We start from the raw sequence: 15,619 nt of genomic DNA, 5'->3' as shown, positions 1-15,619 counted from the left end.
TCACTTTAAAGGGGTGAAACCGCTGTCCAAAAAAAGGCGTGTCGAGGGGCGGTTTGCCAGTTGAGCCCAAAAGAACATAATATATTTTAACCAATCCAACTGTAAACGTTTTCTCATAACGAGAAATGATAAATGTAATTTTCTCAATTAAAAAAGGAAAGAAAAAAACACTGCCAAATCACCCCACGACATGACTTATTTTGGAGGGTAGTTTCACCCCCTAACAGTGTTCAATAGCAGATAAAAAAAAAAAAAAAATGGTTGCGGCGTAGTTTTTCGTCTACTATAACGTGTTGTAAAAGAAATGGAATCGGAGAGTTCGACCTGGGATACCCTTCCTTGTCAGAGGTTCACCGACCGGTTGAATTGCAGAGCAATCGTAAAGCATCCGTGAAGCTGTATCATCCCTACATCCCTGTAGCGACGCCAACTCAACGCCACTTCGTCGCGTCAAGTGTCTCTCACCTCCTGCAGATCGATCGGTTTCGCGAGCTTTACATGCAGCTGCCGATTTTCGCGGTGCATCTGATCGGCCATTGTCATTCTCATTGTCATGAGAAGAAGCGGATTTGTAGCACCTTGATGGTTCTTCGCTTACGCTTTGAGAAATTCATTGGGAAGACGGTTGACGAGGCGTGTAATGCGGAAATCATGTCTTCATGATCGACCTCGCGATCGTTCACGGATAGTTGGTCAGGAATAGGACGTTTCATTGCTCCTGGCAATTCCGTTCCTCGTTCATCGGAGTCGGTGAAGAAAGAAGTAAAGCTGTGTAGTCTGTTCATCTAGGAATTAGGGGTTTAAGAGCTTTCGAGAATCTGGATCGAGCGTTGAAATAAGTTTAATTTGAGTCTGATAGTTGGATAATCGATTCCGACTCGGCGACTGGCGTAATCTTGTTCCGAAAGTGTTTCATCCCACTTTTACAAACCCCGAGCTTCTGAGCTGCTGCAAACATTCGTCTCTCTTTACGTGCGGGGAGAATGTCTTTCCGACGGGGATGAAATTCGCACGAATAATATTACAAGAATTGCGATTCTGGGATTCACCCACGTCGGATGAGAAATGAATTACACGGGTCTGCGATATGTAATTTTCTAGTTTCGCCTTAAAATAGTAACGCTTTTTTTAAGGTATGTAGACCACCGAGATTTATGCTGATGCAAGGTATGCATATTTACAGATTTTTTAACAATTTTTATGAAAAAGCAGAATATCACGTTGCAAAATAGTTATAAAACAAACAGCATTAGTTTTAAACAAGACGTAAAGAGACTAGATAAATCAAAAAGACTCGCGATATCTTTTTCTACTCTCTTCAAAACTCCCGTTCAATCTTTTTCTCTTGTGCTTGCGTAGTTCAAAACATAGTTAAAATCCTCACAAACAACGACTAGTTGAGGTAGATGAATATTTAAATATCAACACTACCATCAATACATATATTTAACACAGAAATTGGAAGTTAATTCTAATAGTACTGAGAAAACATGAAAAATTGTAAAAAAAAAGTACGCGATGGTACGATTAAATACTTTCTTCACAGATTCGTATCTAATTCCTACAAAAATTACTGCTCAGTTTCGTCAGGGGAAAACCATCGCAGGCCTGTGTTATCGACTTGACTCGAATACGCGTCAAATTTTCATTTCATCCAATTTTCTCGCGGACGCAATCATCGTAATGGCACCGCCCGTCCGAGAGATGGAGTCCATTAATCTTAATACACTCGAATTGTGAATATTTTACGACACGAGACCGACTGGGCGAAACAAAACGGCGACGACGACGTCGCGACGCTCCCTCGGATGAAACAATGCGCGCAAGCTGCGAGATGGGCGCGTAGGAAGCAAGCCGACGGCAACGTCGTCATTCGGAAGCAATTTGTTGCTTGAAAAATCCGAGACACAGAGTACCGCCGGTTGTGAGCTCGTTCCAGCTTAGTGCTCATCACCGCCGACGACTTCGGTATGGTCGGCACGCGGTAATCCATACTTGATGTAAGCTGCGTGTGGAGTTTCCATGCATGGGAAAATTAGGGCGTTATCGATGGGCGAAGCCTTGAATGGAATGAAATTAAAGACGTTCGGAGGTTATGATTGAGTCAGTAGCTCGTTGCCTCGAACTTCCAGCGTATCTGTACGTCTGTAAAATATTTCACTCATTTACGTCGCATCAAAAATTGACTTCTTTTATTGAAAATTATTCATTTCATCCCAGCGTTTGCGCCGCTGTATGGACACTTTTTCATTTTGCAGGTTGAAAACTGATATATTAGTATAATGATAGTATCTGGATTGATTCGCACAGCGATCCTTTATATTCGGGCAAAAATGGTGATGGAAATAAATCGAGCCTCCATTGGAAGTAAACAAAACGTTGAACTTCAAGCTACTTTTGGTTTTATTGAAAAATTGTCTATAAATAATATTGATATATTTCGAATGTACAAATGTATAACGTTAATCAAAATCAAACTGTAAACCCCGTTGGCGATAAGTAATCGATTGCTTGTGCGTCACAAATTTTGTACAAAAATACAGATCTTGCCAACATCGTGTCAAATCTGGAGATCCGTGTTACGAGTGCAGCTCGACAAGAATGAATTTCGGTCTATCCATCAACAGACAACGAATCAACACGATCGATTTGTAGGTAATCAATCGACTTCTTTGGGTCCATGAAATCCGTGACTGTCAATGTCTCCCTTCCAGCGGTAAAGAGATAACGAGCGGACGGTTTTTTCAGTATGAATATGTTGTGCATAGTAGAAAACCCGAGTGTTTCGTATTTCGTTAAATCTTTCGCAAGCTCCGCACATCCCTCTGAATTAAGTCACACTCGAGGGCTCCCCCCCCCCCCTTGGTTGAATTCGCAGTCCTAGGTCGCGACGCCGGGTCGCCGAGTAAAACGTGAAGAGAGTTTTTTTCATTTCGGGCGGGTCCTCGGTATAATGAAACTTTTATTAGATTCTGCGGTTTTTCGGCGTCCTCACATTCGTGCGACCATTTAAACTCAATTTCGGATGTTACTTTTATTTTTGCTGTCTTCAAATTAATCAGGGCTACAGCTCTACTAGCTCTGCACCTGTGCGCGCTGGTTATTATCCTCCATGTTGTTCCTTGACATTTTTGCCGGCAGATTAATACCTGTAGCGAGTAAAGCCGTGAATAACTGATAAATTACGACATGTTTTTCTCGAACGCTTCCACAGTCATGCGTGCACTCACTCATTTCTTATCTAAGAAAAGAGAAAAATTATGTCCGTCATATACAGGTTATTAATTTCTCTCGTGTGTGTTACTTTTTTTTTTTTTTTTTTTATTATTATTATTTTGCGTGAAAATAAAAAGTAAGTGATGTCAACTTTTGTCCGGGCGTCGAAAATATTTACAAAGTCATCTTTATGCTTTCACGAATTCTGTCAGATGCGTAATCCCTTTCCGTCTCCCCATTTCACGTTCGTTTTTTTTCCTTTCTTTCTTTGCACTTTCCTGTTTCGTTCATTATTGAATTCCTTCGGCCAATGAGTCGCGATGATGAAAGGCAGCGGGCAGAACCTCCGGGTGGTACTTCCTTTCGCTGTAAATGGCGATGATGAAGCGGCGGGCGACTTCTCAATTTCAGCCTTTAATTAATTGCATCGCGAGGCCGAAGCAAGTACGACTCTCGATCGAAACTACGAGGGCCTGATTGATGCGGGAATCGATATCGACGACTGAATTTGGCTAATTGTTGAAACGTGGGGTACGATTACTTCGAGGAAGACGCGAGAGGCGGGGGGAGAAGCCAGGCACGTGAATATACCGGGCTTATTGTGCCATTGGAAGGCAACGATTGCAATATCTTTCCTGCGATTCGTACGCCGCGCGAAATAATCGGATGAAAATTACAGCGGGTTTAGAAACAATATTCATAATGTTGCCTACCGAACGGAAGGCAAACAGAGGAGGGCAAAGAGTAATTGAGTAAACTCAAAATCGCGGGATGAAATACGAGGTGAAGGTGCAATGAATTCAAAGAATCGGACTACCGATCAGTCTCTTTTACCGGAAGGAAGTTTGTTTCAAATGGAACGGAGTGGCGTTCAAGGGGTACGAAGCAGCGAGGTAGAAATGAAGAATCAGCTTGCATCCGAGTGGAAAAGAACAAAAAATATGATTGCCTTCAATGGAATAACGAGTCTTGAATCGCGACGTTCTTCGTCTCGATTTGCTGCGACTGAACGTCTTCTCTGTTATACCGACGCACGTGGTTCACGTACAATAAGCATGTGCCGCGTTGTCTACGAGGAACAAGATTCACGGATAATACAGCCGTGTCTTCAGCGAACCCAGCGTAGGAGTTCAGTACGCTGAAAAATTAATCACCGTGGCCTGCGTGTCAATGTACCATACACAGTATTACATACACACATGTATATATAATTAGGGTGGTCCTGAAAAAGGTCATTTTTGAATTTAAACCAGCTCGCCCTCCAAATCGTCTCCAGATAATTCAAAATAAAATCCCTAATTTTTTCAGATTCCACCCTAAATTAAACATCGATAATATATGTATAAAACATAAAAAAAAAAAAAAAAAAAAATACCTATATTACCGATAAACTTGTCCACGTCAAGCGAGGATGAAATTTTTGGAATTCATTTCGAGATTTTTATCGTGTACCTGCGAGGAATTTTCATAAGGTTCGGAGGTTGGCAACCGTGTCAAATCGAAAGTCCATTAAAGCTTGCAAAGTTCTTCAGCCCACATTTGGAATGATAGTAACACCGAATGTGTATCTGTGCACGAATGTTCTGAGTGGTCAACGAACCGAAGTTTGCCACCTGGCTATTAGAGCAAACAGGATCCACGGCACCGGGATCTGGTTCACCTGCTCCAGGCATCTAATCAAGCTCGACTGCACGTATCGTGCTGGCATTACGCCCGCGCGAGCTTATTGCCGGATCAAGTGACGTAGGGTATGATTTTGCGAGGCTGAACTTCGTAACGTTAACGCAACGTAGCTTTTTTTTTTTTTTTTAAAAAAAAAAAGGTATTTCGGGCTTGCAAATTTTCAAACGGACAGAAAACGACGTAATAAGACTCGAACGTGATTCAACATGTTCGATTTAAGATCGCGACCCTTAAAAACTATCTTTACGCGTCGCAGTGTGTCAGAATTGACATAAACATTGGATTGATTCGCTTGCAACTTTGCGCGAATTCTTTCGATGTGACAACGAATATAAATCTGGAGTACCACGTTAACCGTGTAATCTGAACTCACCCCTTACCTGCAACCCTGTTTCTTCGTAATTTATTTAAGAAATTTGATACAAAAAAGAAAATAAAACAATTTTGCCACCCTGAAACCAACGCGGAATTGCTTCTTGGGTACACAGAAGGTGGAAAAAAAAGATTCAGAAAAATTCACTTGTCGGAAGGGGATTGTTATCGGCGATATATGTCTATGGCTGTTTCAAGTTGGCACGTAGATTTTAATCCCTTTACCACCTGAAGCCACGTTCGAATTCCGCCGAATTCCCGACTCTCTACACGATCCTCCCTTTTTTTTTTTCGTCTTCTCACCACCACTGATGCCGTAATCAGCCAGCCAAATGAGATTTAACTTCTTTGCCGACAGTTTCAATTATGCGGTAATTATATGTATGACGCACGGAATGGTGAACCTTTCAACTTACAAAGCGGCTACCTTTTTCTAAATGACACTGTATTGAATTCACCCTCGAATTTATATATTTTAAAACACGAGTGAATTCCGAAAAATGTTCATTAGACCGAAGTGATGTTATTCCATGTTGAAATTACAATGCTAATTGTGTGATACTTTTCGTCGGGACTTAGCTGCAATGAGACGAGGAGATCAAGTGTCCTTAACCCCGATGGGAATAGTTAGAAACATCGTCCATGGTGCCGGCTGAAGGTGTGGCACTTCCATTAGGGAACGAGAAATGAGCAAACCGATTAACGAGTAACGAGGCCCGAGTGGTCTGAGACTGATCGATTATATCGACACCCATAGACGATTCGTCGCGACGTAATAAACATTGATTAAAGCTCGGCCGAACGAAAATGGTTTGTTTTTTTTTCTGAAAAAAAAAAACACCAAACAAAAACAACTCTTGCCGTCTTTTTCATTGAGATCATATAATCTCCAAAGTGCTTTTGGTTCTGGAAGACCAATGAAACTTCGCCAGACGTTAAAAGCTCTATCTCTTTGCGAAAAATACCAAAGTGCAATTTTTGTTCTCGTGTACAAACACTTACTTGTACACTATTTCTACATGATTTCACGATGTTCCTTACTTGGCATGAGCTACTAGTGAAGCGAAATGAACAATTTTTGGTTCCGGGCAGCACCGTGCAACTTCAAGTGGCCAACGGTTAGCTTTAGCGTCATATCCAATCGTTGACTGAATCTCTTCGTAAAGCGGAACAAAGTGAATAAGTGAATAAAATTCACGCTACGCTCCGCAGTATCAAGTCCCGGGTTGGACAAACGGAGGAATGTAATCGACCCTTTTGGCTCTACGGCACATAAGCACATAATGTTCAACATTGTACGTAGGCGCGGCATGACGGTATAATTTCATTCGATTCCCAAAACGCTGTTTCGAATCAATACGTGTTATTCTGATGGGACCAGTTTCACGGGTAGCGTGTAATTAACGATGAATTTCGTCGTCGTATACACGCATGGATTGACGACTCACCGCGAAACTTCACCACAAAGTCGGCGATTTCCGTTTCCAAATGGAACTTCCATGAACAACAGTTGCCGCAAGCAAATGGTAGAACCCTCACTTTTACCACGTATAGATTTAAAATTTATAACTAAATCTGGCTAGGATATTGCTTATCGAGTTCATTTTTATGCGGAGACGAAATAATGAATCTGTAGATAGATAACTGCGGGCTGGTTGGGGATTTATTTTCTCCCGGTATCTTACACCCACGTAATCAAGCTCTTCGAGATGAGTTCGGTAGATGAAAAAAGTAATCAAAGGTTGACGCAAGTCCCACCATTAAATCAGGGTATTAACGAACGCGATAAAATAATGACGTTACGTCAAAGTATAGGGTATGAGGATATCATTGCGAGATCAAGGGTCTTATATTTTACTAGCCTGTTAGAACTTTCCCATATTTTCAATAAAAGCTCGACTCCCGATCATGGTGAACATTGAAGCTATCAATATAGACTACATCGCGGAAACTCTACTCGCGTTTTGTCTTTATTCGTGTTACAGCTGAAGAAAGGAAAACGGCACCCCTTGAGTAGAAACAGTTTCGAAGCATGCGAATTGCGTCGAGAGAATGTGAATCACAGTTAAAAACAGCGGAAAGGCAAATTTCGCAAGTAAACGAAACTTCGTGTTCTTGATCTGTTTGTGTAAATCTTGCGAAACATTGCTGAAGATCATTTCCCTGAACAGTACCTATAATTTCGGTAATTGTATGCAAATGGAGGACTCTGGAGAGTCTCTGCACCGAACAGATCCGACATTACAGATCATAACTGCACCTTAGGGTGGAACATTTTTTAACGTTGTTTTTATTTTTTCAAGGTACCGCTTGAAAAATTTGTGAAAAATAAAGAAAAAAAATTTTTCGTAAAACCTGGAGGAGGTAAAAAAATATTTAGAGGTCACTACCAATTATTGTAATATTTTTCATTTATCTTTACGTGTACACCTTACGGACTTCTATATATATATATATCATGGTCCAATTAATCGTTGCATATAAAAATCAATACCGAAAACGAAACAGGGACGTTAAGGTGATGCGATACTTCAATTTCGGTAACAAAAACTGTTATCCAAATTTCTCCGAGACGATTAATCTTTCGGATAAAAGACGAGAACAGCCAGCTGCGTAATTGTTAAGCGGAGTTTGCTGTTGATCGGTGAACGATTAATTGAACCACGATACAAAGAAGAAAAAAAAAAAAAAAAAAAAACAAAGTAAAATCTATATAAATATAACTCCGTAAGAAGTACACATAAAAATAACTAAAAAAATATTACAAAAATCAGTAACGATCTCTAAACATTTTCCTACCTCCTCCAGGTTTTACGCCATTATTTCTTTCCCCAATAATTGTCACAAATTTGTCTAGCAGTAGCTTAAAAAGAAAGAAAAACAGAGTTTAAAAAATTAACAATCCTACTGCACCTACGCGACAGTCACGAACTCTCCACCGTATGCAAAGAAATGACGCGACGTGATGGGAATACCTGGTCAACCCTCGGCGGCGACTCACCCTTGATCTCCTTGTGCGTGACTCGGTCCGGATCGAAGGAGGCGACCTCGCACCGATCGCCGACGAAGAAGTAGATGCTCGTAAGGTTCGCCTCGCTCTCGGTACTGCCGGTGGTCCCGTTGCGCGGCTCGCGTTCCATGGCCCGAGCTGACATGGGCCCGGCGGTGTCCTCGTCCTAGAAAAACGGGGGTCAACTTGGGTGACGGGTTGCCCGCCGGTCGTCGGGCTCATCGCATCGCCACCTAGGCACCCCGGGCGCCTCTTGCCTCGGCCGACCTCTCGAGCGCCTCTCTTCGACTGTCCCTGAAGCAAACCGATGACCTTGAACCGCGGGCGACCGACGTCCCTTCGAAGGAGAGCTTCCAGCTGCGCGGAGACCTCATGCCGTCATCACGGGAGCTGCAACATTCGGAAGGAGAAAAGCTCGTTTCATTTTCAGAAAAGGCTCGGATCGGGTTCTTTTTATGCGAGGGAACGCACGGTGGGGCGAAATTCAGAAAAGCTGGCAAATACGTGAAAAATGACAGTCTTCGAATAACGTGTGAGACTTGGAAATTTTTTAGAGGGATCCTTGGTACATCTTACGTCGATAGGACGGTTCGCTGCATTATCATTTAGTGTCACCGCTTGAACCCTGTTTATTGTCATATTCGAAATACGTGAGTGTTGCAAGTGTTGCAGGTGTTCGTAAATTATTCATCGAAGTGTCGTCGCAGGTTTACGCAATGAAGGGTATTCCTGAAGGTTATTAATGCATGAATTCGACAATATATTTATAAATAATTTCGTTGCAACCAAGGGTAGACTATTGATATTCACGAGTACTTGAAAAATTGCGAAACTAGACACGCCTTACTTAGAAATATCACTAAGTTTCGCGCTACGTATCGCTCCGCCTTCAAATTTAAATAAGTAGTAACAGTTCCGTAACCTAAAAATGTAACCTCTACCGAGATCTACCAGCATCTACCTGATTTGCGATCTTAAAGACCCTTTACGGTTATTTTAACGTGGATAAAGCTGTTTGCGATAATGTTCGTACACCATTTCTGGGCGCCAATTGTTTAAACAAAATCTAATTTCACATTCATAATGAGCGACCTTGCAAACTTCCGACTGCAAAATTTCACAAATGTTCACGGAGACCTTAACGTTTTGACCAACTTTTTTGAAATTCACCCCACTGTGGAACGGCGAGGATATTAATAATTCCTTATACTTCTGCCAGAGGGGTATAAATTCCTTGCGACTTCAATGAGGATGATAAAACGATATTCAATGTAAGGCTTGACCCTTCGAGGACCTCGTTAGAATTAATTTCGCGTTGTAAAGATGACGGAGAGGCATCTGATAAGTTTTCATTCGGTGATACTCGACTCGTCAAATCCTACTCAAGTCTTTTTAAAAAATTTCACTCAGGGCATTCTTCAATAAAATACGGATCCTAAAATTCTGCTCAGGGCAAAATACGCGAGAGAATTGCGTGGGCCTGGTATAACGAAAAGCTTCCTTCCTCCCTGTACCTTCTCAGTTCGACCCCACGGGCGTAATCCAAATAATGAAAAAAGAAGTAAAAACAAGTCCCGGCTACATCCGGTTTGCCTGACGTGATACTTTTTGTCAGCAGTGTTCCACCGATTATCGGTACAACGTCTGACCTCGACGTCTGCTTACTTTCTCCTTATAGTGTTTGTGCAGAGAAATTGAAGAAAGACAGAATTACTGATAGGAGAATTGTCAAAATGAGTGATGTGTACCGAGTTACCGGGCAGCAATAACTTTTTTGATACTTTCTTTGATCTCAACTACGGAGAAGCGATCGATTTCGTCTAATTTTCACAAGAGAACGCCTCGTGATTGACGACTTAAGTTTTGCCGAAAGCGAATTTCAGCCGTAGCTTCGAGGAAGATTTTTTTTTTTTTTAAGGACTCCAAGACCCAGCTTGGTTTTACGCTTGGATTGTGTCATTATGTACCGAGGTGATCAATTCTCATTGACTAAGCGAGATACCCTTGCAAAATTACAACAGAGTCAAGGATGAAGATCGGCACCAAAAAGAAGAGAAGATGAAAAAACACTCTGACACAATTATCGACTTGCGAAAATTGCTGGAAGGAATTATTTACGATATCTGTTATGTTCCACGTCAAAGAAATAGCAGATGAAGCAAACGAGGATCGTATACCTACGATTGTGACAAGCATCTTCGCTTCGATTTTCACTGACTGTTTTTTCTTCTTCTCATACAGATCACTCTATCCGCAGTTACCAACCGTCTCACGGCGATCAGACTCTACGAAATATCTACCTACAATCTCCGTGTGATTTCCAACACGTGAAATCTTACTGTCCGCATGCGGGAAAACCGATGAAAATAAAAATGAAAATCTTCATCCCCGAGAATCAGGTGAACACTGTGCAAAATTCAAGGACCGATTTATTATTTGGCACATTGTGATGCACGCTCTATGACTGGAGCAAAAATTCTTTAAAATCCTCTGCCTTGTCTCCGTTACATGAAAAATGGAGGACTAATTGCACGCTGTTCATTTTGGAAGCGATTCCGCGTTCCCAAAAGTGGCGAGCATCGTCAGCCCTGCTCGACAAGCAGTCATAGATCACCGTCAAACTTTTTACCGGCTCGTCGAATCCTAAATTATTCATACACGTGGAAGGCCCTGACATGAGCTTCAATGCGATGAGGGGAAGCAACTAATTTAACCTACAAAATTCTTCTCTCTTCTCGCTGGGTAAACCGTCGAGTTCAGATTTGCGAAGAGGAGAATTTTGGCAAATAAGCAACGCAGTTAACCAAAAAATTACTCTGAGCAAGATTTAAAATCCTGCATTATATTCGTTGCATAAGTTTAGTGAGCTGCAAAGAAATGTTGGGTTTGGTTTAGTTCCACTCGGCTTGCGCGTTGTTAATAAAATGCATGTATAATATGAGTTTCGTAAGTAATTACCTGTTGAACCCGAATGCATTCAAGTATTTTGTACATTAGTTTACCATACTGACGAATAATTCACTAATCGCCAGGCTTCACTCAGTAATTTTTTGGACGTGAAGTTCGTAACGTTAATGTAACGATTCATTTTTAGGAAAAATCGTAATCTCGCAAATTTAAGATCGTCTCCAATTGAGTAATCTATTTTCAACAAGCGAACTGTATTCAGATTTTGAAAATTACTCTTAAGGTCGTTTTAAACTTTCGAAACAATGATTTTAGTTTCAATATTTCGTTATATTAAATTACCAACTTCAATCTGGTAATTTTTTAACTCACTACCTATTTTATTTACTTTTTTTTTCCTGTTGAAAACCAATCAAGTACAAAAAAAATTAAACCAAGAACCTGGATCGAATCGAAGCTCTTATGCGAGAATCGCTAATTACGTTCTTCTATTAAGCTACTACTGAACTAAGAATTTTTATGCCCACATCATACCACGTTTCAATGACAGTTTATTCGATTTAAATTGAGGAAAAAAATAGAAAGTATACGGAGAAAAAGCGGCCTGTAATTCGTAGATTTTTATTCTTCCAACATATTATTTCACCTCCAGTACAACGGCGTTACGCAGGAATTTCGAAAGGAACCATCACCGTCAACGTGAACTGGCAGCCGCATAATTCGACCGGCAGCGGCCACGCGAGGCGATCGATTCGAAGAGGCGTCGAGTATCGGCAACCCGGGCCCAGAAACGTGGTTACGGAGAGTGAGAAGTCGAAAGTAGTACGGAGGGTGTGCGGGGTGTAAAGTCGTGACGGCAAATCCCCAGCCGACAATCGATAAGTCGTGTGCGAGGCTGGGGGCTAGTAAGTGACGTAACTTGCCGAGGGGCGAGAGCCTCTCCAGGAACTGGAAGGTAGGTTCGTTAACGGGGAATGATTTCCACGTCTGATTGTAAGCGAAGGTGGAGCGAGTCACCACCCAACGGGGGCAGCGTTACGTGTTTTGTCGCGCCCATCGCTCTTTCGTCCTCATCTGTTTGCCGAAATGGCTCCGACTTGTCCGACGGTATATACCGAGAGGTTTTCTTGAAACAATCTGCTCGTCGTATAGTTTATACGCGTTGCCAGCTTCGTAAAAATGTTACCAACATGGCAGGCAGAGTGATCGATGCGACGTGGATCAAGGCTGCGCCGAAAACCGACCCTTCTCGACAGGCGAGAGGTTATGGTTAACTGTCACTTGTCAACCGGTCGATTCTAGGAAATTCGTTTTTGACAGTGAACGTTTGCTTCAGGCTGCGAACACGGATGTCAGTCAATAAAAACTTGATTTTGATCTTCTTTAAACGACCTGCTAACCGTCTAGCTTATATGCGTAGCCAACTTCGTAAAAATGTTACTAACATGGAAGGCAGAGTAATCGATGCGATGTGGATCACGACTGTTTCGTGAGCCGACTCTTCTTAACAGGCGAGAGGTTATGGTTACTTGTTACTAGTCAACCGGTCGATTCTAGGGAATTTTTTCTTGTCAGTGAAAGTTTGCGAGCATGGATGTAAGCCAATTAAAACCAAGCGAGTTGAATCGCGCGCGCTTCGAGCAGCTCCTTTCAAGAAAACCTCTCGGTATAAATGTACGTATTTCACGAGCCTGAGAGAAGCACGAGCGGGGAAAATCGACCTGGATCTGCATGTTTCCTCCGCCTCTGAGAAGGAAAAGGGGAGGGAGTTTCAATTAAATGTGACAAATATATCTGGGGGTTTTTAATCTGATATTGACACCCGAGAGATTTTCGCAGATTGAAACGAGGAACAATTATCTGGCGCGACAGGTGACGCGGGGCATGGAGAAGGCAGAACCGATTTTATGTCCGGTCGAGTGTAGGCTATTGGCAGCTCTGATTGGTTCGCAAATTTTTTTTCACACTATTCGATTGTACACGTGCCGGAGGCAGTGTGGCAATCACAGGCCCAGTAAAACTGGCAAGTGCACCTTTATCAGATTATCAGCGTCACGCGTACCTGCCTACCTCGCAATATTCCATAAATAATTCACGCTCTAGCCAATACCGTATAATGTTTATTGAAAATCAATGTTACGGTGAATAAAACGTAGGTACGCAAGGAAACTCGTTTGGTGCAGAAACAGCCGGAGATGCGTATCGCGCACGAATCAGCTCTGTACTCGTGCCTGTGCCAGGGTTGAATTTAATCTTAAGAAACTAACAATGAATAAGAACCGACGTTAAGGGAGGTGGGTACATCAGAGACCGAAAAAAACGCCGATTTTTTATTTTTTTTTTTTTTGTTGTAATTCTATTGCATTCATACATCACTTTTTATATGAATGTACACACATTCAAGTACATATGCAAATTTTTTTATCGGAAAATATTCAAAATGGTGCCCTGGCAGCTGGTTGAATGAAAAGCCTCTTTTTAGCGGCGGACAGCCTTCCGGCTAAACGGCTGGTTCGAACCAAAAAAATCAAACGTTATTTTGCAGTTAAGATATGAAACTAGAATTTCAGTCGAGCACATTTTTAATTTTCGAAAGTTTGAAGAAATGGCGACCTCATTAACAAAAAGAAGCAACAATTCGTCATATTTTTGTATAGTCTTTTGAGTCAAAAGAGTGAAACAAAAATGTATCAAAAATTTGGCCGACTGAATTCCAATATGAAGGAATGGAGCTTATACTGTCCAAAATGCAAGTGAATCGGTCAAATAATTGTCAAGTTATCATGTCATCACCAATTTGAAAAACTTGGTTTCGAGAAAATCGCGTTTAAAGTTTCACGATTGCTTCATTATGCAAAACAACGATTTTTTCAACTCACGACTAATCCGCAATCACTTATTTATGAAGAAAAAATCAACGTTATTTACAGCGGTTGACACGGTAACCTGGTAACAAATGCTTCGCACCATACAGTGTGGTACAAAATTCTTTGTAACTCTGTCATTTTAAAAATTTTGACCTTATATTTGGGAAGGGGTTAGATAAAGATCTGAGCTTCGTGAAAATGCAGAAGAAATGCGAAATTTTGTCATTTTAATGTACCCATCCTTTTCAAATTATACGATTTACGTCAAACCTCGCCTGAACCTATACGCGTGATCAGGGTTTGCAAAAAATTTGCGAGAAAAGGACTGACGAATATGCTAAATGCCGTTACGGGGTGTGAACACATTCCGTTTCAATCCTACGTCGGGGTCCATGACCAGCGGTTCCATATCGTCGCTTGTGCATGCATCGTATAGACGCGTTAATATTTGCACTGTGTCACGTGTCGAAAGTCCGGCAATGAATGCACTGCAAATTTGAGCTCAGCTTCAAAGCTCCAAGAGGGCAGTAGTAACAGTCAAACCGTTGATTGGCACTGCAAATCAATCCCATTGATCAGTACGCGCGTCATTCGCGCTGCAGTCTGTTCTATTAATTCTTCCGTATAGCGCGTTTCGACGCTTTAAATTCATCCCTGAGTGATAATTGTACGTCACACGAGGAACAAGAATTTCAAAAAGCAAGTATCAACCATAGTCTGATACGTACTAAACATTGGACTCGCAACTATGTTAGTTCTTTCGACCGTTCATGTGGCTTTGAAAGCGAAACACCGCAACGAGATCCAGCTTCGTTTACTACGTGATGATGTAACATTGAGCGCGTCTTATCTTCTGCCGCCCGGTTTGCAGTTTGTTGTATTTTCTGGCTTAATCGATTTGTTCAATCGCATTTCATCGATCACCAAACAATTATCTCGGTAAACGATCGTTACTCACTTCCAGGGCTCATTGTCAGAGGATCGTTCCCTCATGTTCGCCACAGTCATGCAATACACCCTTCCGATTCGACCACGGGATCCACGCACAAGTTATTAAGGTAGACGCCTCCCCTTTCACTGCTGCTTTTCATTCTCCCCTTGATCCATTTCTCACCCACCAACCAATAAAGAATTTCGCTTTCAGCTATAAGTCATCTTTATTCTGTTCTCATGGCGGCGTTTTGACATGTGAGAGTAAGTGGGTGAGGATCGTTGTCAGCACCTCCCCTCTCTCCCACTCTCTCTACTGCATATTACCAGACGAAGCCATGGAAGGAACGATTACGGAATGAAGCGACTGCAGAAAAAGATATATTGTACCCAGATTCCTCTATAAGGTGAGCAAAGTATTTTGACTTTTTCAAATCGAAGCCGAGTAGGCTCGAGAAATGTAAAACCGAGAGAAAGACAGCGGGAAAATGAAAGGTGTCGGTGCCGTCAGAGGAAGAGGAAGCAGCGCGACTAAACTGGTCTCGGCTCGCCACCAATTGCGACATCCTCTTATGCGGCGTTAAGCACTGGGAACTTCCGTCGCATCATCGTCGCGACGTCACCGAAGGAAGCT

The 15,619-nt window shown here is 42.0% G+C and overlaps 1 protein-coding gene across 6 annotated transcripts in view; it reads right to left on the bottom strand.

Moving 5' to 3' along the window:
* LOC107219437 overlaps positions 1-15,619 on the bottom strand; it is a 109,137-nt gene that overhangs the window by 25,753 nt on the left and 67,765 nt on the right. For all 6 annotated transcript variants that reach the window (XM_046738879.1, XM_046738875.1, XM_046738876.1 and 3 more), the window contains one exon: positions 8,273-8,671. In XM_046738879.1, coding sequence (XP_046594835.1) covers positions 8,273-8,426 — 154 coding nt within the window. In that variant the 5' untranslated portion in view covers positions 8,427-8,671. The remainder of the gene's footprint in view (positions 1-8,272; positions 8,672-15,619) is intronic.

The sequence above is a fragment of the Neodiprion lecontei genome, chromosome 4, assembly GCF_021901455.1.
Source record: "Neodiprion lecontei isolate iyNeoLeco1 chromosome 4, iyNeoLeco1.1, whole genome shotgun sequence".
In the NCBI taxonomy this organism is placed as follows: domain Eukaryota; kingdom Metazoa; phylum Arthropoda; class Insecta; order Hymenoptera; family Diprionidae; genus Neodiprion; species Neodiprion lecontei.
This window is presented reverse-complemented; position numbering and strand designations above follow the sequence as displayed.